Below are 24,653 nucleotides of genomic sequence, written 5' to 3'. Positions count from 1 at the left end.
TTGGGGCGAGTTCGTAAAGGCGTTTTATGGGGTGGAGGAAGGGGGGGGGGCGCGTGGAGGAGAAGGCGGTGACCTGTTTGCAAGCTCCGTACTGGTTATCACTACTTGGGCACTGGCGCCTTGGGAAGATACTGGTATTCTCCTACGAGGTTGCAAGTCGTCAGCCCAGTCGGAGATTGGCAAGTAGATCACACTGATTCTAAAGACAAGCTGGTGACAACCCGCGGTTTGTTTTCTGTTCTGATAGTGTGTGAATGTGTGTGTATGCAAAAACGTTAAGTACTTGAGAGACCCCAGTTGAGTTCCTGCCCTTGGCTTTGGCTCTTGAGATCTCACTGGAGAAGTTAAAACAGTCTGCGGAAGCTTGCTTGCGTCGCTGGCTCTCTCAGCCTTTCAAATTACATAGAAGATGGATGGATAAGTAGATATGTAAGAGATAGTATTAATACAAGAGGAACTATACAAGTAACCTTTTATTTCTGACACCTCTTAGTACAAGGTTTTTTTGGTTACACCATACTGTGGCATTGCTAATTTCTAAACATTCTCATAAAATCTGTGTGTGTGTGTGTGTGTGTGTGTGTGTGTGTATGTATGTTTTCGCTGGTTAAATATTCAGAGGCGGGAGTGCTGGGTCAGGTGTTAAGAGCATTTAGTTTTGGGAGAAACAGTCAAACTGCTTTCCCAAGTCACTGTACAAATTTAAATTGAAAGCATGGATTGTAAAAAAAAAAAAATCCTGTTAATTTAACCATTGTTTTAAGGTGTTAGGTGGTATCTGAGATAATTGTTTACATTTCTGTAATGACTAATATGCACCTACTTATTAGTATGACTTTTAAAAGTATGTATTTTTGTTGGAAAATCAGATATACAGAGAGGAGAGACAGAGGAAAATCATCCGTCTGCTGCAACAGCCAGAGCTGAGCTGATCCGAAGTCAGGAGCTTCTTCTGGTTCTCCCATGCAGGTGCAGGGTCCCATGTCTTTGGGCTGAACTCTACTGCTTTCCCAGGCTACAAGCAGGGAGCCAGATAGAACAGGAGACCATATGGGATCGCGACGCATGCAAGGCAGGACTTTTGTCTCTAGGCTACTGTGCCAGGCCTATATTAGTATGACTTTCACGCACCTGTGTGTCACTTGAATATAGTCTTCTTTACAAAGTTTTTGTTCAAATTCTTTACTCATTACAACACACACATATACCACAGGTATGTGTCTTTACTATTGCATTTTGAGAATTCATTGCATATTTTGGTTGCAGGGTTTTTTAATCATACATCATGTGATGTAGATATTTTTCAGTTGTGCTTATAAAAACTTCTTAGTCTTGTAGTCCAACTTTTTTCATTATTGCTGATTATTTTGAACTTTGAAAAAAAATTACCAATTTTTTAACCTGTTTTAGAGGTTTTCTGTTTAGGTTTATGACTTATTTTGAGCTAATTTTTGTGTATGGGGCAAGGTATGGATTGAGGATTATGTTTCACAAAGGGTTATCCAGTTGTTTTGGTACCATTTGCTGGAAATATGCACCTTTGTTGAAAATCAGTTCATTGACATGAGTCTATTCTGGACACTCCAGCATGGTTCTGTCCTGAACAGGGATGCTTCCTGCATTACAGTAGTCCTGCCTTGTCTGCAAAAAACACGTTCTAAGATCCTCTGTATTTTTTTGCCTGAAATGGCAAATAGTACTAAAACCTATATATACATTTTCTCCTATACATTCATATCTAGGAAAGTTTTATAAGTTAGTATAGATTAATAATAGCTAACAATAGAATGTGTACACTAATATAAGATACATGGATGTTGCCTTTCTTGAAAGAGTCAAAAGTAAAAATATTTTGGACAACTGTGATAGAGGCAATCAAAAGTGAGAAAAGTATAACCGTGGACCGGGGAACCTCCGCGACAAACTTACTGTGATTGTTCTGAAGTAACACAGCAAATCTAGAACCCAGGTGGTGTGAGTCCTTAAATTCAGTCTAATATCCATATCTCTGAAGGTAATTTTGTGCAATATTTTTGGTGTGGCTTACATTTTCACTGTTAGCATCAGGTGAGGAATTTTCCATCTTTGGTGTCATTTGATACTCAAAACATTTTGGATTTTTGAGCATTTCACATTTTTGAAGTGGGATGACCAGTCTGGATGCTGATATTTTTAAATCTTGGATCTTTGATGCGGAATCCTTGCTAAATTCATTTGTGAGTCATGGCAGCTTCTTGAAGCATTTTCTGTGGTCTTCGATGTAATCACTTTTCTGTGGGACTAACAGTTCTTTTTCTTTTGTTCCAAATTGGTGAGCCCTTTTTCTTGCCTTATTGCACTGGCTATGATTCCGCTACAGTATTTGGTAGGGGTGGTGAGAGTGGACATTTTTACATCTTCCTGATGCTAAGGGAAAAGCAACATAATCTTTTGCTATTAAACATAAAATTGGTTGTATATTTTTGAGTGCTATTTATGCAGAAGATCCTTTCTATTTCTGGTTTTTGAAACTTGTTCCATGATTGGAAGTTCAGTTTCGTCAAAGGGTTTTTACTTCTATTGAGATCACCATTTTTCTTCCTTAATTTGTTGATACAGTGGATTACATGTTTTTCATTATTTTTATGTTTTTAATTGGAAAATTTGATATACAGAGAGGAGGAGAGACAGAGAGGAAAATCTTCTGATGATTCACTCCCCAAGCAGCCACAACAGCTGGAGCTGTAATGATCTGAAGCCAGGAGCCAGGAGCTTCTTTTGGACACACCACGTGGATGAAGGGTTCAAAGGCTTTGGGCCGTCCTCGACCGCCTTCCTAGGTCACAAGCCGGGACTGGATGGGAAGCAGGGCTGCTGGAACTAGAACTGGTGCCCATTTGGGATCCAGAGCATGCAAGGCGAAAACTTTAGCCTGTTTTAACACATTTTTAAAATACAACCAGCCTTTCAAAACTAAAATGAAAACCTCTTGCTCATGAAGTATTATCTTTTACACACATTGCTAATTTCAATTTCTTAATAGTTGGCTGAACACTTAGCGTCTGTCTGTATATTCTTCTTATATATCTTGGAAGTATTTATGTAAAAGTTTTTTTGTTTTTGAATGTCTGGTAGAATTCTCCAACAGTCACTGAGTTACCTCTTCACTAACACCACAAAATAAGCTAAAAACAAACAAATTAAAAAAAAAAAACACACCCAACAATCCTATCAACTAAAAACCATTTAAGAAATCACTCATTCATGATCTAAAAAAAGCCCGCTTAGCAAGTTAAGAATAGAGGCAATTACTTTAATGAAAAGAACATTTACAGAATGCCTAAAACTAAATTATACTTAGTGCTGAAAGACTTGATGCTGTCATCTTGCACTTGGGAACAAATAAAGGATGCTCATCCTCTCCACACAGACTTCACCCAGTTCAAGGGCAGGCGTGCCTGTGGAGTGCCTGTGGAGTGCCTGTGGAGTGCCTGTGCAGTGGCTTAAGCCACCACTTGGAGCACTGCAGCCCACAGTGGAGTGCCAACTGGAACAATCCCTCTCCTGCTTTTCCAGCTACTGTGCTTGGGAAGCAGCGGATAATGGTCAAGTACTTGAATGTCTCCACCCTGGAGACCAGAATGGAGTTCCACCTGGCCCAGTACCAGCTACTGCAGTTATCTGGGGAGTAAACCAGCAGATAAGCTCTTGCCTTCCTAAATACATACATATTCAAAGGCAATAAAAAAATTCTAGGTAACAAAGTATGAACACAAAAGACAAGTTGGAAGGGAATAAAACTTTTTGTTGGAGGACTGGCTACAATTTTCTGAAAATAACGTAAAATGACAAAAGCAACAGAATTCACTTGTTTTTACTTCTAACTATATGGCAAATGGCCACATCAACCTAAATAGCAGAATGCTAAGCTTGCAACTGTTACTAATGGAGTATATTACTGTAGTAATGAGTAAAATAGTGGGAGAAAGGGAAAGGGCGTGAGGAATCCCTATAGCTACAAAATTATATAATGGACAATTATTAAAAAGATAAGAGAAATGGTAACAGCTATCCATAATCCTGACCATCTATGTATCACTTCCCATTGAGCCTATCCAACATCTGATTAATGCTATGGATACCATTTTAGTTAATATTTTGGTAAAAATTGGCATCTCTCATGGCCAGGCCACCGTTTCAATTCCTCTCAATCTTAAAAAGAATGAGTGCCTTTCCATGCCTTTCAACTTTATGCATTTCCCGTGAAGGGAATGCCTGGTGTGTGGCAGGTCGTTATCAGTCCCCATAAGTTACTCGAAATGTCCAGGCTTCCAGTCAGGTCGGGGCCAATTCCTTGGATTCTGATATAATGTTTACCTCATTTGAATTCTATTGATGTAGTTTCAGTTTCTAATTGGTTAATGCTAGGACATGAAAAAGCTATTGATGTGTATACTTCCTTGAGAGCATTAAGAGTTCCAACTGTCAAGTCTGGCCATTAAAAATGTTCTGTGGGATGGATCCCGGACCCTATCTTCCTGTGCTGCTTCAGCTTTGGCAAGCACATGTTCCAAACAGCTACAAAGCTGAACAGGGACAAACTGTTCTCCCTTCCATAAAAGTGGACAGTCCTTGCACATTCCCCTAGGGTAGCACATTTCTCTTCACTCCCATCTTGGTTTTGCTGAGCTCACTATTCTCTTTCCTTTGTATTTAACCCAAGACTGATGGATACGCATAAATACAGCACAATATGGCATATCATTCTCATACTGTACACTCATAGACCTATGAACATGTTATGTAGTCAACACTGAAATGCATACAGCTTTTCACTCCACCATTCAACATTCTAAACCACACAAACTCAGAATCTCATGGTTACACTCTCCTGTGTGCAACAAATGAGTCAGGTTTAAACAGCGTGCAAACAGATCCTATGTAAACATATGTATGAACCCTTAATGTAAAAAATAGGAGTCCTGATGAGGATACAGTTACTGACAACCTAGAGAGGTGCCCTAACAGAACTGTCCAGAGAAATTGGTATAGAGAAAAGCCATATAGAGTCAGCTGGATACAGCAAGCCTGGACCAAAATTATGTGTATTAGTTTATTTTTTTTTTCAAAAAGCTATGCCTGTATTGTATACATGCAAATTCTTTTTGTTCTCATTATTCCCTAGGTAATCTGTTTTAGTTTTACAATGTTTGCAAGGTATTAGGTACTACACGTAATATAGAGATGATTTAGAATATCTGGGGAGATGTGACTCAGCTTTATGCAAATACTGTGCCATCTTATGTAAGGGGCTTGTGCACCTGCAGACTTGGGTTATCTGTGAGACATCTGTGAATGAATCCCTGGCACATACTGAGGGATGACTGGGTAAGTACATGATGAGAACATAGCCTACAAGAGTAATTCATGCAGTTCCAATACTGAAAAAATTTTCTCCAGATCTCAACTAACTGGCAATACTTAGAAAAAAAAAAGAGTTCCATAAACTATATATTTTTAAAGTTGGAAATAAAATTAAATATCTATTTAATATTAATCAAAATCCCAATGGAGTTCAAGCTCATAAAATTTTACAAATTAGATAAAGTGATACATCTAGAAACATTTCACATGGAGCAAGTTATACAATTCAGAGGACCAGAAAGGAAAGCTGGCCTTCCAACTCATGCCATTTGAAATTTTAGTATATTTAAAAAATATTTTAAACTAGACTCTAAGTCCCCAAAACCTAAGAATATTTTATCATCTTGATGTGGGGCTGTGTACCTAAACAAGGCAGAACAGGCAGACACTATAAAGGAAAGTTCAGACATAACACTACATACAATATAAAATTTTAATGGCAAAAGAGATAATAAATCTCAAAAGACAAACAACAGATTATAAGAAAGTGCTTCCAAAAATAAAATACCAATATTTTAAGGGGTGCAAATTGATAAGGAGAGGATAATTCAAACAGAATGATCAGGCAAACAAAGACACGATGGTCAACTCCACGTGTAGTCTAGGGAATGAAAGTGAACTATTCATACAGATCAACAAAAAAACACACATGGAAATAACAACCAACGCCAAAGATGAAGATGGGAAAGCAGGATTTTCAAACTCAGGGCAATATTAGCTGCTGTAACTTTTTTGGAATTCTTACGCTGCATGATACATGGAACTGAAAGGCATTTTCTCTGATTTTTGCTTCCTTGTGCCAGCAATACCATTTTAGGATCTCTATCCTTTAGAAATACTTGCTCAAGCATGGAAGGCTCTATAAGCAAGATACTCCGGCACTTCATGGTGGGAAAAGGCAGAGATCAATGTAATTCAAAGGGACTATTACATGAGTGATGATATCGCCGTATTAGCACAAGCTAGATCAGCAATTTTGTTTATAATAATTACTTATAATACATTATGGTGTACTTATCTTTGTATACTTGCCAAGCAACATGTATGAATCTTTAAAAAAAATCCCATAGAAAATACATACAAAAAACTGTTTAAACATTTATTTTCCTCTACAAGAAAAGTAGTGACAGAGAAGGATATATCATTCATCTGCTGGTTCACTCCCCAATTTTATCTTTAAATCTTTTCTAAAAAGCTTTGTAACAGAAAAATTATAAATTCAAACTGAATCTAACTTTCATATATAAATGACTTGTAACATGAATTTTGGACCAACAGATTGGTTTCAACTATTGACCTCTACACAATTATGCATAAATAAGATAGAAAGTGACATGTTTAGATACTGTTTCTAACACAAAATACTAACAATTGGAATATATAAAGAACTAAATTAAAAATTTCTTTATACATTAAACTTACTAAATCAAACTTTTATTAATTTGGAAGGGGAAAACAAATATATCCCAGCTGCTGGTTTTCCTTGCCAAAGTGTCCAAAACAGCTGAAGCTGGACCAGGCAGAACCATGAGCTGGGAGCTCAATCCAGTTTCCCAGGTGAGGAGTGGCAGGGGACTCGAGTACTTGAGCCATCACCTGCTGTGCCCCAGGAAGCTAGATTCAGGAGTGGAAGTGGGACTTGGTGTCCCAAACAATGGTTCAGCACGGCCCCAAATGCCTGCCCTTGAGTTGTATACTTACACATGTGGGGAATCTTGTTTCTGTCAAGGGTCATTTGTATTTTTATAACACAATTTAAGAATCACACTTAACTATCACCTAAAAATTAACCTGCCTGGCTTAGTGAATTTCAAGTTTGCCTGCAATTCCCTTGGCAGGGACAGATTAAATGATTTTATGGACCTTTCATGGCCTGTGGGCTGGACCTTCCCCACCTCTGCAACAAGGTGCATATTATCTTAATAATTGAAAAACAAATTATTTGAACCATAAGACAAATATTGGACAAAGGACTCAAGGAGCCAACCTAAACATGAAAACAAAATTTTCTTCTAACCTTCCGGATTAGTGAGTTTGTATTCTCTTAAGAATCTATAGGAGGGATCCCAAATGGTAGAAATCAAGACTGCTAGAGCAATCCCTGGGAGCTAGCAAACACCCATGAGAAACCATGACTTCAGAACATACACGGAGAGCAGAGCACAGGACAGTGATAGCTGTGGATACAGGACAGGAAGTTTAACAGAAGTTATCCTCAGACTGCTTCTGTTACAGGAAGCAACTGGTACCGTAGACTGTTGATAAAAAAGGCTGGCATTGGTTTGAGTTCTAAGTAGAAGATGAGGACTATATAGTGTAAACTAGTAAAGGAAAAGAAAGAGGGACTGGTGTTGTCATGCAGTAGACTAAGCTGTCACTTGATCTGAATTTCCGCCACTCTGTTTCAGAGCTGGTGCCCTGAAAAGCAACTTGGGAAGGCAAAGGACTGGTGAAGTAGTTGGGCCCCTATAATCCGCTGCCTTTCAAAAACAATTTACAGGGGCCTGGCACAGTAGCCTACCAGCTAAAGTCCTCGCCTTGAGCGCCTCAGGACCTCATATGGGTACCAGTTCTAATCCCAACAGCCCCACTTCCCTTTCAGCTCCATGCTTGTGGTCTGGGAAAGCAGTTGAGATGGCTCAAAGCCTTAGGTCCTACGTGGGAGACCCAGAAAAGGCTCAGGGCACCTAGTTTCAGATTGACACAGCTCTGACCATTGCGGTCACTTGGGGGTGCATCAATGGATGGAAGATCTTCCTCCTGGTCTCTCTTGCTCTCTGTATATCTGACTTTGCAGTAAAAATAAATAAATCTGGGCCTGGTGCAGCAGCCTAGAGGCTAGAGTTCTTATCTTGCATGCACCAGGATCCCATATGGGCGCCGGTTCTAATCTCAGCAACCCCACTTCCTATCCAGCTCCCTGCTTGTGGCCTGGGAAAGCAGTTGAGGATGGCCCAAAGCCCTGGGACCCTGCACCCACGTGGGGGACCCAGAAGAGGCTCCGGGCTCCTGGCTTTGGATCAGCACAGCTCCAGCTGTTATGGCTGCTTAGGGAGTGAATCAATGGATGAAGATCTTCCTCTCTTACCTCTCCTCCTCTGTATATCTAACTTTCCAATAAAAATAAAATAAATCTTTAAAACATTTATAAAAATGTTTAAGAGAAAAAAAGAATGCAAAGTGAGAACAGGGCACTTGAACCTGACACCACAGAAGGGTTTTAGTAATGAAATTATATAGGAGTGAGTGGCTAGGGCCGATCTTGCTATTCAAGATCATTAGTGGTCCCTCTCAGCTAGGCAAACATTATTTTAAAAAAAAGATCATGTGTGTAGAGGTCAATGGGGACTGCCAGGTAGCAACCAAAGAGTGTGAGACAGTTCAAAATCTCTGGGAACAAGGAGTGAACCAGTGATGGCAGATGAAGAGAGTTACTTCAAGGAAAAAACCCAAACAATCCTTTCCTAAACAAGCAAGCAAATAAATAAATAAATGTAAACAATAAGTTATATAAGTCAATTTTTAATCTACTAAACTATCAACCAAAAGTTTATACAATGTGCTTCTTACAGATTAATAACAGGTTAAGTGTCTTAAAGCTCTTTATACTCTTAGTATACTTAATTTTTATAACATACTTTTATTATACTATGTTACTATTATACCCTATACTTTTTTTTAATATACATAATACATATAATCTTTCAGAAAAATAATAATACATGCTTATTTAGTATACACATGCTGATTTCTTGGTTAGAATATTCAGTAGGCATAACGACCATTTAGATTCTAGCTGTTTTATGAAGGTAACACCACCATTTTAGCTAACAGCTACTCATGTTTCTAAAATCAGTGGTACAGGGAGAGTGTTGTGGTATAGTAGGAAAAGCCACCACCAGCGGATGATGGTTTGAATTCCTACTGCTCCAGTTCTCGTCCTGCTCCCTGCTGATGGACCAGGAAAAGCACAAGATTGCCCCAAGTTCTTAGGCCCCTCTGGTCATTGCAGCATTTTGGAGAGTTACCCAGCAGATAGAAAATATTTTTCTAACTCTGATTTCAAATAAGTAACTACTCTTGAAAAATAGCTGACAGCTCAAACATATCTCAAAGGTTTTGTCAGATCAATTATAAAAATAAGCCAAGAAAACATTTTTTTATCTGTAATACATGAGTTGGAATTTTACTTCAGATGGTATCAGAATAGTGCCTGAATCATGTTACACTTCAAGAGCTCAAAATTTTAAAATACATGATTCTTATACATAATTACAACTTAAAAATGATAAAAACATTTTACAGAAAATTTAAATAAGAATGTAAGTAAAATTTATTGCAATCAAATCCCAAGTTCCTATAGAAATTTGTATACATAATAACTTCTCTTACAGTGTCCTTTGCATCAAAATCAACATCTTCTAAGCCATAGGTAAAATATTGTGTCTTTAGATTTCAACATAAATTTTGAATACGGAACCAGCAGACTCTGATCTAACCTGGCCAGAAAACCAAGTTTCATTTGTTAGAAGCTCTAAACACTTCTGAAGGCAGATAACTACTTTTTTTTGAAAGGTAAAAACTGAGCAGGAGTTACTGCTTTTGACATTTTCATGTATTTTTGAACATGCAAAACTGTCTCTCTTGTATTTTCATTTCTCTTGTATGTCTATGAAATGTACCACACAACTATTGATAGAATGGATGACATTTGGGACTTTATCCATTGTTTTAAGGATCTAAATTTATAAAAGTTTCTATGAACTATCATTAAAAAAATGAACATGGGGGCCCAGCGCGGTGGCATAACGGCTAGAGTCCTTGCCTGGAATGCGCTGGGATCCCATATGGGTACCAGTTATAATCCTGGCTGCTCCACTTCCCATCCTGCTCCCTGCTTGTGCCCTGGGAAAGCAGTCGAGGACGGCCCAAAGCCTTGGGACCCTACACCCATGTGGGAGACCTGGAAGAAGTTCCTGGCTCCTGGCTTTGGATCAGCACAGCACCGGCCGTTGCGCTCACTTGGGGAGTGAATCATTGGATGGAAGATCTTCCTCTCTGTCTCTCCTCCTCTCTGTATATCCGCCTTTCTAATAAAAATAAATAAATCTTTTTAAAAAATGAACATAGAGCTATTAAAAATGTAAGTGAAATAGTTTAATCATTTTAGAGCAGTCAAAATACAATTAAGATTGATATCTTGGCGTCTGAAAGCAATCATTTTACCATATACATTTAAATCTTTTGTATCACTTGTTTTAATCAAAGTTGTTTTCAAACATTGTCATAATGTCACTTTGAAGAGTCATGTCAATGGTACCTGCCATCTGTAAAAAAAGGAAAAATTTATCGTTACTTTAAATATGCATGTCATTATCACACCTATATATGAAATGATTACAAAACATTTTGGAACATGTAAACTAAAAGCAGTTCATTTCAAATAATGAATCTGTAGATATTTTAAAATTTCTATTCTCGCATTATTGATTTTTACTAATATAATTGCTCATGTGAGAAAAATCAAAATGTGAGAGAATTAAGTTTGGCTCCTCTCTCCAAGGAAGAAATATCTCAGTATATGTTTTTTTGTTTCTTGAAATCAACACAATGCTAGACACATAAAATTATTCTCTGAATGAACCACTATTTTATTTATTTGAGAGAATCACAATGTATAATGTTAAGGTATAGGGTTTCCGTGATTTGGTCACTTGCTGTGTAAAAGAAGAATAATTATTTTAATCAAGTTTTTTCTATGTAAAAATATTCATGAAAAATGAATCAGTTTGCTAGCATAATACGTAGTACCACACTTATCTAAATTTAAATAAACCATCCATCATAAATATAAGGAATTCAAATTGGAAATGAAGCATTGAAATTATTCCTACCTGCAGATGACATGATTCTCTACATAGGAGAACCAAAAGACTCAATCAAAAGACTACTGAAACTCATTTGAGACTTTGGCAGACTAGTAGGATACAAAATTAATGAACACAAATCAATGGCACTGTTATAGACAAGTAACTCCATGGCTGAAAAAGAAATTATAAATACAATCCCCTTTAAAATATTGAAGAAGAACCCTAAATAACCTTGAAATTAATCTAACCAAATACGTGGAAGATCTCTATGATGAAAATTGTAAAACATTAAAAAAAGAAAGAAAGAAGTAGAAGAAGACATTAAAGGATGGAGAAATTGACCATGTTCCTGGATCAGCAGGATCAACATCATCAAAATGTCCATATTAATAACAATCAAAATCCAACAACATTCTTCTCAGAAATAGAAGATAAAAAAATTCATCTGGAAACACAAGAGACTACGAATAGCCAACACTATCTTGAAGAATAAAAATCAAGCTGGAGAAATCACAATTTCAGAACTCAAGACATACTACAGAGCAGTGGTCATCAAAACAGTCTTGTACTGGTACAGAAACTGAGAAGATCAATGGAACAGAATAAAAGCATCAGAAGCGAGTCCATTCATGTAAAGACAATTAGTCTTTGAGAAGAAAACTGAAAACAATCCAGGGAAAAAGTCTGATCTCTTCAACAAATGTTGTTGAGGCAATTGGAAAGCAGCCTGCAGAGGTAAGAAGCAAGATCCCCACCTGTCACAGTATACAAAACTCAGCTCTAAATGGATCAAGAACCTAAATCTGCACCCAGGAACCATCAAACTATTAAAGGAAAACATAGAAAGCACACTCCAAGATACAGGAATGGGGAAAGACTTCTTGGAATAGAAACCAAAAGTACAGGCCAAAATAAATAAATGGGACTACATCTAACTAAAAAGCTTCTGTACTGCAAAGGAAACAATCAGAAAAGTGAAGAAGAAACCAATAGAATGGGAGAAAATTTTTGTATACTACACAAGTGATAAGGGACTAATACCCAGGATTTACAAAGAGCTTCAGAAACCCAGGGACAACAAAACAATCAACCCTGTAACAAATTGGGCAAAGGAAATAAACAGACATTTTTCAAAAGAACATATTCAGATGGCTAATGGACATATGAAAAATGCTCAAACTCCCTAGCCATCAGGGAAATACAAATGAAAACCATATTGAGGGTCCACCTAACTCCAGTGAGATTGGCTTACATCCAGAACTCCTCTAACAACACCTGCTGGCATGGATGCGGGGAGAAAGATATCTACCTTCATTGTAAGTGGGAGTGGAGGATAGTACAATCACTATGGACATCAGTATGGAGAGTGCTAAGAGAACTGAAAATAAACCTGTCCCATGACCCAGTATTCCCATCCTGGGAATATATCCAAAGGAAATGAGGTCTACATGTGAGAAAGGGATCTGTAATCCTATATTCACAGCAGCACAATGTACAATATCAAGGACATGGAAACAACCCAGATGCCGGCTCAAAGAGGAGTGGATAAAGAAACTGTGGTATATCTACTCAATGGAATACTATTCAACCATCAAAAAGAATGAGATTCTATCATTTGCAACCAAATGGAAATTAATTTGTATTGAAACCAACATGCCAGCCAAAGCCAACGACTTTCCCCCCATAAACCAATGGTTTTATTTGTCATATGAATTCACATGTTCTTGTCAAGCAAAAATATCAGGTTCCAGTGCAATTGACTCTACTGGTTAATCCTTTGCATTGCAAGAACTGGGAACCCATTTGGGTGCTGGTTTGTCTCCCAGCTGCTCCAGTTCCCATCTAGCTTATTGCTTATTGTTTGGGAAGGCAGTGGAGCATGGCCCAAAGCCTCGGGACCCTTTTCCCCCAGGGGAGACCTGGAAGACGTAGAACATTATTCATATATAGAGACTAATTAATCAACTGAAAATGACCTGGAACTGACATAGATATTAAAGTTAGAAGGGAAACCCTTTACAATACAAACAAGGTTAACAGCGACATAAAAAATATTTTTAAGACCCAAATGAAACCTCTAGAGTTAACAATAGCATCTAAGACAGAAAATTCACTTGATGTGTTTACCAGGAAAGTGGAGAGTACGTCTTAGTGTTTTGGTTCAAAACAGAATGTAAATGGATAAGTGAATTTGAATAAGTAAAGGAACGTCAGTGTACTTTGGAACAACTTTAAATGGCTTAATATATGAGAAATGGGAGTCTTCAAAAGGGAGTAAGGGTGACAATAGTCTAGATTTTTCCAAGCTTGATGAAAATTACAACACATCTCCAGTAAACTAAACAAAGCATAAGAAGCATAAAGAATTGGTAAAACAACAAACTAAAATCTAGTAATACATAAAATATATTACATTAAGGTCTGGCGGCGTGGCCTAGCGGCTAGAGTCCTCACCCTGAACACACCGGGATCCCATATGGGCACCGGTTCTAATCCCGGCAGCTCCACTTCCTATCCAGCTTCCTGCTTGTGGCCTGGGAAAGCAATCGAGGATAGCCCAAAGCTTTGGGACCCTGCACCTGCATGGGAGACCCAGAAGAGGTTCCAGGTTCCCGGCTTTGTATCGGCACAACACAGGCCGTTGCCGCTCACTTGGGGAGTGAATCATCGGACAGAAGATCTTCCTCTCTGTCTCTCTTCTCTGTATATCTGACTTTGTAATAAAAATAAATACATCTTAAAAAAAAGACATATTACATTCAAAGGAACAAACATAAATACGTCAAATCTGTGTTAACCATACCAGTGTGCCAGCATAGTCATCTAGCCTACTCTATTTTTTTTGAAAGATGTGCATGTGGTGGGATGGTTACTGGGTCCAGGAGCCTCAGGGACAGGGGATCCAATGGGGCCTGGGTCTTCTGGCCTGGGTCCTTAGCCCCACCTGCTCAGTGGGTTCCAGGTCAATGAGCCCTGATTAGGAGTCCTGGGGGCCTATGGTGCAAATGGTGCTGGGCAAAGGCCACTGGCCACTGGTGGTTCACTTGTGGAGGCCTGGTGTGTGGGGTTGCAGGGAGTCTGAGGGATGGCGTAAGTGGGGGTGTGTGGGACGTGAGGGCTCACATCCAGGACTGGTGGTCTGTCTGTAAATTGCATGTGTCATAACTGGGCCTTCTCAGTGGAAAACATGGAGTAGTGGATTGCAGGCCTAGATGCACACTGAGGATATTGCATCTGGTAACACAGCAGAATAATGAGGGCGGAACAAATTGTACAACTACTCCATCCAAGCAATGACAGCAAATATCAGGTCAAACAGAGACTCTAAGCTGGACTATGTCAGCCAATGGACCTTGGAAGGATTTCCTCATCCTTGGATTGGCAAAACTGATAGCATTTCAGAACTATCAAAACCACTTAAGCAGACTCCTCAGGACATGCTCCATATCGGGGAACCAAGGGTTGATACTGGGTGGCCATTCTCCATCCCTGGGAACTGGGGTGTTTGGGAGGCTGGGTATGTGTGGCTTCAGAATCCCCTTATCTCTCCCCTCCTGCAGATACAGGAAGAAGAGAGGAAAAATTTGGAGCAATGGTCTTGCCCACTTTCCCCTGATCCTTGATCCTTCCCAACCTGACCAACTGTGTGAACAACATCAAAAATAAAAAATTTAAAAAAGATAGCACAAAGGAAAACCAAAGTAAGTGACAGGAATATTTATGGAATCAGTTTGATTCATGGCTGCTCCATTTCTCATCCAGCTCTCTGCTTGTGGCCTAGGAAAACAGTCAGGGATGGCCCAAAGCCTTGGCACCCTGTACCCCAATGGGAGACCCAGAAGAAGGTCCTGGCTCCTGGTTTCAGGTCAGCTCAGCTCTGGCCATTGCAACCACCTGGGGAGTATGTCAGTACATGGAAGATCTTTCTCTGTCTCTCCTCTCTGCAAATCTGCCTTTCCAATAAAAAGAAATAATAATAAACCTTTAAAAAAATTAAAAATTCCTGAAATAATTTACCAGAAAAAAAGAATAATAAGTGATAAATAACTTCAGTTACATGCTAAGCACTTGTGCTTAATACTTGTTCATGTTCATTTATTCCTATTCCCTCATTATGGATGAGAAAACTGAAGAAAAGTGGTCAAGGCCCAAGTCAGCAGAATTAGGCAGTGTAGGAATCCCAAGATCAATACCATGACTGCCTCACACCTGTCTCTTTTGACAATTAATTTGTCACTTTGTGCTGCTACTTAAGAACCAAATCATCAGCACAGAAGAAAAGCCATGGTCATTGACAAGACACCCTGAGTGTATCTTCCCAGACCAGGGCACTCCTTCCTTCAGTTGTAGTAAGCTGAAATGCACTCACTGCTTCTCTCCTCCTCCGCTCCTGCTCTTTTTCCCTTGCTAAGTTTCGGTCTTTGAGAAGCTGGAGTTTGCATTTTTCTTGCTCTTCCAACGACTGCTGATGTTCTGTCTGCTCTTCCCAAAGGCATTTGTTGGGCATTTTATTTGAAAATGAGTCCAGAGGCAATCCATTTCCAAGGTCCCTTAAAGAAACAGAAGAGTTCTATAAGGTTCAAGTTCCTTGTAAAAGCCCACAAGGCAGTGCAGCAGATACCCAGTTTTAGGTTATGACATTATTTTTTTTAATTTATAACATTGTTTTTAAGCTTTATTTCTGCTATCTCAAATTTTACACAGGATAATTTATGTTAATAAAGCAAAGATTTTAGAGAACTGACTTCAGTATAGTATTAATTTTCTTTTACATACAAATGGAAAAGCTCTCAACATACTAAAAGAAAATGATGCCTTAATAATTTAATAATATTAACATCCTTAGTACTTGATTACTTCGATTTACAAAAGAAAATATTGCTTAGACTAATACAATGATTTGATGTGTTCACTGAAGAGCTGAATTATGATCACCTAACAAAAAATATTTATTATATTTGAAACACAACTCTGTACCTTGTGACACCACCTTAATCCCGTAAATTACAAACCTTTGATTTTCTTGAGATACTTTCGTTTCCTTTGTGTTTTGTTCCAGATGTTTTCGTATTAGTTCCTGTGTCCGAGCTTTCACTTCCTTTTCTATTGCTGCTTTTCTAAACTGGTTGAAGAGTTCATCAGAAGGTTTCAGTACACCTGATGTTTTCACAGGTTTGCCTAAACTTTTCCAAGAGTCTGCATTCTTAATCTTTATATCCTGAAATAAAAATTAGATTTAATCTATGTCCATATGTTTCAATCATATTCTGGGAGGAAAATGTTTAAGATTTTTAAAAATATGGATAGTAAAGTATCAGTCTGAATAATTTTGATAACATTATTTGCTAAACTTAAAGGTTGCTAAAGTCAGAGGAAAAATGAAGTGTCAACCCTGATCCCCTAAACTCAAATATTCATCCAAGACCAAATTAAGGCCAGCTATTTCAATTTAAGACATGTGAGTATATGAGGTAACTTCAAAAAGTTTATGTAAAATGGAATTAAAAGGCAAGTTTATTTTGGTGCAGTACATTTTACGCATAGTTTTTCATAACAAATAATCTGATTCTTTAAAAAAAGATTTATTGGACCCAGAGCAATAGCTTAGTAGCTAAAATCCTCTCCTCACATGCACTGGGATCCCTTATGGGCACTAGTTCACATCCTGGCTGCTCCACTTCCTATCCAACTCCCTGCCTGTGGCCTTGGAAAGCAGTCAAGGATGGCCCAAAGCCTTGGGACCCTGTACCCCAATAGGAGACATGGAAGAAACTCCTGACTCCTGGCTCCTGGCTTTGGGTCAGCTTAGTTCCTGCCGTTGTGGCCACTTGGGGAGTATGGAAGATTTCCAGTGGATGGAAGATTTTTCTGTCTCTTTTTTCTGCGCATCTGCCTTTCCAATAAAAATACATAAATCTTAAGAGAGAGAGAGAGAGAGAGAGAGAGAGAGAGAGAGAGAACCTAGACAGAGAGGAAAAGAGATCTATTCCATCTGCTGGTTCACTCCCTAATGGCTAAAGCCAAACAATCAGGAGCTTCACCCAGGTCTCCCAGAGAAATGCAAGGAAAACTTGTAGGAAGTCAGTTCCAGAATTATACATTTGAGTCATCTGCATACAGCCCATAGCTCAGGTGGACATTCTATAAAAGGAGGTGGAAGACTCTCTTTGTACACTTCATGAAGATGATAGGCAGAATTCAGCTACTTCAGAGTTTGCTGGTTCCTGTGAATGCACATTACATGCACAGGGAACAGCTAGATGCTAGCCAAATGTATGGCACTGGTGGTTCTCAACTGGAGCTAGGGGACATTTGCTCATGTCAGTAGACATTTTCAGTTGTCATAAACACCTTTTGTTTGTCACCTTTTCCTTTGAGAGAGAGGATGCTGCTAGTTAGTTGGTTGGCAGGATTTCTGCTAACCATCCCACAAGGCATAGAGTCATTCCAACAAATACTGTGCTAGGATTAAGAAACTCCAGTTCAAGATGTGAACAGTAGATGGAAGGATTACTCTTAGCAAGAAGATATCTTCCTGAGGTCAAAATAAAGAGAACAATGTCAAAGCTAGAGAACAGGAGGATAAGACAAAAGGCTGAGGGTTTGTTAAAATCCTTTGTTTTAATTCCACCTCTTTCTTATCAAGGCAAGATGTGTCAACCATGTGGGTCACAGTGTATTTGCATAGACTAATTCTCAAGTGTTTCCTGTGACACCAAAACTTCAGTAAGTGGTAACAGTGCTGACAGTAGAAGAATAGGATATGTTAAATGGAAACAGTTCTCTCCTCTGAAACAAACAAGCTACACAACCCCTATTTCTTCTTAAGCTATCAATATTTCATGTTCTATTCTGTGCTACACATTGAAAATAACGAAGAGTAGAAATGCCACTTTTATCTATGGCACATACTTCAATGGATGACACCCACTTGATGTTTTCCTACTTGCTTTTGCTGTTTCTTCTATACCCTTTGAAAATTATCAAACATTTTTGCAGCACTCAAAAGAAAAGCTTTATTAATTTACAATATAAGGACCATAGTTCATGCTCTAATACATTTACAAAACTCTCTAGTTGTATTCTTTTCATGCTAATGAGGGTGCATGACACTTGTTAAGTGAGACAAGATACAAAATTTTAAAACTGATATTGGTTGTTACAGAAGACATATTTAAAATGGTTGTTTATTAACATCCATTAATAATAATAAAAAACCCACACTACACACAGTCTTTGATCACATTAGGAAAGTGCTATGTTAGGAAAATCAAAGAAAGCACAGAGGCCAGTTGAAGTACAAGGACCAAAGCAATATGCTACTCCTGGTGAAAACCCACTTCATGAATATAATAATCTGAAGAATTGTAAGGAAGAAAGCAATCTGAAACAAATATGCAAAAAAGAACATGAAACAATAATGCAAAAAACTTATCATCTGAAGAATTTGTAAGGAAGAAAACGGAAGAGAATGAACAGGCGGGGGTAATATATACTTATTACCTTATGGTGCCTGAGAATTAGACTCAAACACCTACAACAGTACCTGATGTATACAATGTATCCCACACATCTAGAATATTTGTTGAAAGAATATCAGTGTATACGGTTTGGAGATTAAGTTCGCTTAAAATTCCTTTGGGGCATCTCCTATACCAGGATCTAAAAGATAGTTTTTATGAAATGATTTATAGTTGGTAGCAGGCAAATGTCAATATGATAGAATCTGTGATTAAACATATGTTACGAGGACTAGAGGCAGTGGGTAGGAAAAGGGTGTTGCTCACAGCAAGTTTTATTTTTACTAACACAGGCAAAAAGGGGACTTAGAGGTCCAAACCCATATTCAACCTATGGCATAAAATACCTCTGTTCCCTCTCCACACTCAGTGTTAACCCCGTCAAGATTCCTGAGGCAAAAATAGCATTACTTTTACCTTCTGCACAGGCATTTGACATTCAGATTCAGGCACCAGTGTAGTGTTTTCACCGGATGGATGCATTGCAGTTGAACCATTCAAAAGTTGTTCAGAGTTACCTAGGGGCAGAAATTTTTAGAAGAGTACAGTGAGAATATATTTCTTCTCCTGCAGAATTTGCTCTTTTTCATTTCCAGCCACACTATGAAAACAAAGCAATGAACTTTTTGGTGCTCTTGAACTTAGTAGTACTCTTAGTTGAGGACTGGGTACACTGTGAAATAAACATTTCTCCCTCAAGCTTCAAGCTTGAGGTTTACTGTTGTTAGTGTTGGCTCTTGTCAGCACAGAGTCCAACTGACATTGTGGCTAACCTACTAAAAATCTTTCGATTTCAAGCTACCATGCCTTGGAAGTTTGCAGGCTTAACGTTGGCTCCAGAGGTGCTCAGATTGGTTATGGCAACCGTGCCAATTCTATCATTCTGTCCCCCTACGAGGAACTCATGCATTTAGCATCAGTCTGGTCCAGAGATGCTGGTACAAAATACAGCCTGAATGGATAATCTGAGAATAAATAAAATACAGAACATGAAGAACTAAGGCAATAGACAGAATAGCCAGTGATGACAGCTTGCTAGAGGATAGAGGAAAGTACAGAATTTGACTCAGATTGAGAATAAACTATGCCAACTTGGTACTTCTGCAGTTTTCATTTTTCATTATAGGTGAAGAAAATGGTAAAAATAAATGTTTGAGACCTCATCAAACCACGAGATTAACCTATCTTTGGACAACTTTGTGACATATGCCAACAAAATATTTGCTACATTTCCTGGGTATTTTCAATCATTCACATGGCTTCCCGGAGCTTCCATACACTGTCAGTTCTTAAATTATAATTCCTATTATACATTATGCTTCTCATCTCTAGCTGTATATTTTCAACTACTTATTCTATATTATCACACACTGCCCCAAACATCTTGTGTTTTTGATGACCAACTGTTGGTCATTTACTCCAACAATGTCTATAAATTTCATTGCAAAAATACCTTTTGCAATGTATCCACATCCCTTCCATACTCACTGCATTAAGTTTCATTGTAATAACTTCTTTCCTATAGAACTCAGCTTTCTTACTTGGTTCCAACTATATCACGGCATTCTCATTTTAACCTATTCTCTATTTAATGAGCAGCATTAGCTATGCTCCTGGCTTGAAATTCCTTGTTGTATACAAAATAGAAAATAACACTAGGATTCAAGGTAAATCATGACAAAGAACTACTATACCCCAGTTATTCTCAAAATATCTGAAAATTCTACTTCCCCAACAGAGTGCATACAAATATTTCATAATTCAGACATTTGTTGTTTTTCCTGAGAAGCCCTCCAGTTTGCCTTAGATATTTGCTTTCTTGAACCCTATTCCCTTATCCACAATGGGCTTAATATAAGCCATATCTCCTCAACCCCTAACATCAGGTTGGGACAGGCAACATCTTCACATCTATCAGGACAGATAGGATACTTTAAAAGCCACAATCTAGCCAGTTTGGGAAGATATTTTGGTAAGTAGAAATGATGATTATGCAAGCACTCCTAGCTCCAATCCCCTTAACTAAGAACAGTAAACTATCTGATATATATTTATTTTCCTACCTACACAATCTCTAAATGTCATTTCCTGATTTCATCCTCCATTTCCAACACATGTTGGTATCATGGAAGTTAGAGTGGTATTTCCCAAGTCTGCTCAGAATTTGACAGCACATGTTTTTTATATAGCTCACAGTTCAATTTATATAGCATATATGGAAATAAAATGGGCGTGAGCTATAGAATGAGAGACAGAAAAGAAAGAGTGAGCTCCAACTCCAACTTTACTTCTCAAATATCCACAAGTGTCAGGCAGAAGCTGAGAACTCAGTCCAAGTCCCTTCCCTGGGTGGTAGAAACCCAATCACTTAAAGCATCACTGCTGCCTCCCAGACTCTAGTGGCAACTGGAATCTGGAGCCACGGCCAGGGTGCGAACCCTGACACTCTGACCAAGGCGGCTGGCATCCCAAGTGGTGTCTTCACAGTTAGGCTTAATGCCTACCTCTCAGTGAGGATTTTTAACAAAGCATTTCCTAGTTGTGACTTTTATCATTTCTCCCCAGATAGTTAACATTTTCACACACAGGTTTAGCAATCAGTTCTCAATCAATAGTGTTGACCTACGAATTTCATACCTGAAGGAGTCAGAACTTGTAAAGGTGAAATGTTTTTCACATTCTGTGATTGCTGTAATTCTGGATAAGTAAATGCTAACTGCTGTTGAGTTGGCGGCACTCCACATGAAGGTATGCCCTGATGAACAAGAGTATTTGTAGTAGGGGTAGTGTCTTGCACGGAAGATTGTACCTGCTAAGGCAGAGTTAAGTAAACTGGTTATTCAAAGTTTAACCACATAAGGTGTGTAACCAGGAGAAGAGAAACATAAAAAGCAAGAGTATAATTTAATAATATCTTTTGAATACCACATGGCTTAATGCACATAAACCCATATTTATCCCTATTATACAAAGAAACAGATTTAGTAAGAATAAATAGCTTTGCCATCTAACAGCTTGTATGAGGAAGAACTAGTCAAAAGCAATGTTTTAAGTTACTAGTGATTTGTTTAATCTAGGTTTTATTCCTTTACGAAGCTTTTCCATGACGTAATAAAAAATCAAAGCAGCTTTTATTCCAAGTCTAGAGAGCAATCCACTTTCGCTTTACCCCTTCATCCTTCCAGAATCAGACTTTAGGAGAGTAAATTAAAATCACTTGTGGGTTGGCTCACAAGGCCATCAACAAATTCTGATGTTATAGTCAGGCAACTATGAAGTACCAGCTTCAGTATCATTACAACTAACATTTGCTAGCTTACTATATGTAAAATAACAGGCCTAGTTTTTGATATAGTTCTTAATTCTGGCAACAGTCCTATAAATTAAGAAAAATCATCACCATTTAGTGTTTCCAGTAACAGAAATGCTTTCAAATCTCACAACTAAGTAGTGACAACTTCTTGACAGTAACGAAGTCCAGTGACCCTATCCACTAGGCTTGAGTTGTAAAACTCAAATTTGGTCCAGTATGAGGCTTAGGTGAGCTACATAGGTGTATGAGTCACACCTAGGCTTGGCTAGCCTGAATAAAACAAATATCATAGGAATGTTTATCTCAACAGATTGGTGGCACAAATCTTAAAAGTCAAATATTCAGGATTAAGTCAGCAAAAACATCACTTGCTGAAGTACAGAGTAAGTGCGGTATTTATCCCCTTGATCACAAACATGCATTTGTTGCTCAGCCGGTAAAACTGAAAAACTGTTGGTCATAACGTGGGGGTCTACAAGCCATGCAGGGAGTGTTCCCAAAGTTCTTTATAACTTGATGAAATTCTGAAAATTTTAAAAAAGAGATCCATCCATCCATCTATCCATCTGTCTGAAAGGCAGAGTGACAGAAAGCTGAGACAGATGGAAGTCAGGGGCCTGGAATCCATACGGGTGTTCCATGTGGGTGGCAGGGACCCAAGCACTTGGGCCGTACTCTGCTGCCTCTCATGACTTACTAGCAGGCAGCTGGAACAGAAGTGGAGCCTTTAGGGCATGAAACAGCTCTTCAGTATGGGATTCTGGCATTGTAGGCTACAACTTAACCTGCTGCATCCTAACATTGGCTGACCCCTACTCCTCCCCACCTTTTAAAAAAATGTCATGATGCCTATCCTACAGCAGGCCAGGCCAGATGCACTGCAGGAATTTTAAATCTATTTTCCTACCAAAACGTCACCTTACTGCACACACAAGACGCTACATGCCTTCTGTACACACTGGAAGTCATCAAAGCTTTCCCTCTATAGTCTCTTCCTAAATCTAAACTGAGGCTTCTAGAATGTATTTTATGATATGTTTAACAGTTATCTCTGATTAGCAAAAAACTGTTTCTCTATTTAATGGTGTTTGGGAAGAAGTTTTTGAATATGTAGATGACAATATTTTTCATGTAAATGAAAACTGTTTAAAAGTTTCCACTATTCCAGTGCATTTTTACATACAATTTACTAAGGTAACTCAAGAAAAAGACATAGTTAACTTACCTTTACATTTTCTTTAGATAAAGGATCATTCTTTTTTACTTCAGTAAATTTAGGAAGCATTTCTGCAAATGCACATAAACAAATATTTTAACATTTATAAGCTTGAAAATTAGCATTTTACTGTTTTTCATATTAGATACAAAGTGCTTTTAGAACACCGCTCATGTCAATCTGTTACATCAAGAAATTCTTAAAACTGCAGGTTTTTGGCATCTTTGAATTTAGTCAAGTTTTCTACAGAGACACCTGCTTTTGAGCTTTTTTCTTTTTTCCATCATGGAATAAACATTCACTCACAGTTTCTCTGTGTGTTATGTTTTTGCCAAAAAGAGCAGTATGTTACTTCACAGCAAAGAATTAATCAGTGATAGTTTAAAAAGGAACAAATGGCAACAACAGAGGTTAACGTTTTAAGCAAGCAGGACAGACTAACATCATCTTTTGCTAAGTAGTAGTAAACATAGCCATACATGGCTTAATTAAAATAATTAAGCATTTATTATAAGCGAAGGGATATGTTGTTTATCTGAGAGAAAACAATCTTTTAAAATGAAGTAATTTGGCTTCAGGTCTGCTCTGCTTATAAAGCACTAATAAAGATCCCATCTAATTAATACACTCTTCGAGCTTTTTTGCAGACTCGACTACATAGCAACCAATGGGTGTTGTAGTACCTCCTTTACCTTTAGAAATATCTGTACAGCTGATAATGAGCCGTAGAAGTAAGAAAAGAGATATCTCCATGTCAGGGTGCTAAGAAATTCCTCTTTCTCCTACACCTGACCTCTGGAGCTATCCTCCCCAGTGATAAGCCTAGGTCAGAGTAGTAGAAAGTACCAAAGTGGAAATCACTGCCTTGATCCATCTCTCCAACCCAGGGTTCATTAACCACACGAGTGTTCTTTGCTTTAGGCTTCAGGGCACCACGGCCGGTAAACACCAAATACCATTCAAACTTAACATGCTCTAATTTCAATAATTACCTTCTGCCTCCTGAAATGCCATCAGTTTCCATTGGATGTGTTACTGTTCTTTCCTCTCCTAAAATGTTTGATGCTGGACACTGTTAAAATTGCTAAATGCCACTCATGACATGCTTTAACTTAATTCAAGTCTATAAAATGACATGAGTCATCTTAATGTCACTCAGCTAAGTATTACTTGAGTGTTGGGGTTAGGTGAAAGAGGAAGAAAAGGAGACAAAGACTGAAAAGATGGAGGATATTGATCCAGAGAGATTTCACATTTAAGACAGAAATTAGTTTTAGCTTTGAATAAAAGCAAAAAAGACTTCATTAATATCAATTATGTACATCTATTCA

At 38.2% G+C, this 24,653-nt stretch overlaps 1 protein-coding gene across 1 annotated transcript in view; it reads right to left on the bottom strand.

Annotated features, from left to right (window-relative positions):
• Positions 1 to 10,545: 10,545 nt before the first annotated feature.
• The window catches only part of BRDT (bromodomain testis associated), a 53,453-nt gene continuing 39,345 nt past the window's right edge, over positions 10,546 to 24,653 (bottom strand). Inside the window, exons 15-20 of the mRNA XM_058659136.1 lie at positions 23,332 to 23,393; positions 21,431 to 21,605; positions 19,211 to 19,311; positions 16,286 to 16,491; positions 15,643 to 15,823; positions 10,546 to 10,730 (exon numbers count right to left, since the gene is read on the bottom strand). Of these exons, the coding sequence (XP_058515119.1) occupies positions 10,662 to 10,730; positions 15,643 to 15,823; positions 16,286 to 16,491; positions 19,211 to 19,311; positions 21,431 to 21,605; positions 23,332 to 23,393 (794 nt within the window). The 3' untranslated portion in view covers positions 10,546 to 10,661. The remainder of the gene's footprint in view (positions 10,731 to 15,642; positions 15,824 to 16,285; positions 16,492 to 19,210; positions 19,312 to 21,430; positions 21,606 to 23,331; positions 23,394 to 24,653) is intronic.

This window comes from Ochotona princeps, chromosome 2 (genome assembly GCF_030435755.1).
Source record: "Ochotona princeps isolate mOchPri1 chromosome 2, mOchPri1.hap1, whole genome shotgun sequence".
Classification (NCBI taxonomy): Eukaryota; Metazoa; Chordata; class Mammalia; order Lagomorpha; family Ochotonidae; genus Ochotona; species Ochotona princeps.
This window is presented reverse-complemented; position numbering and strand designations above follow the sequence as displayed.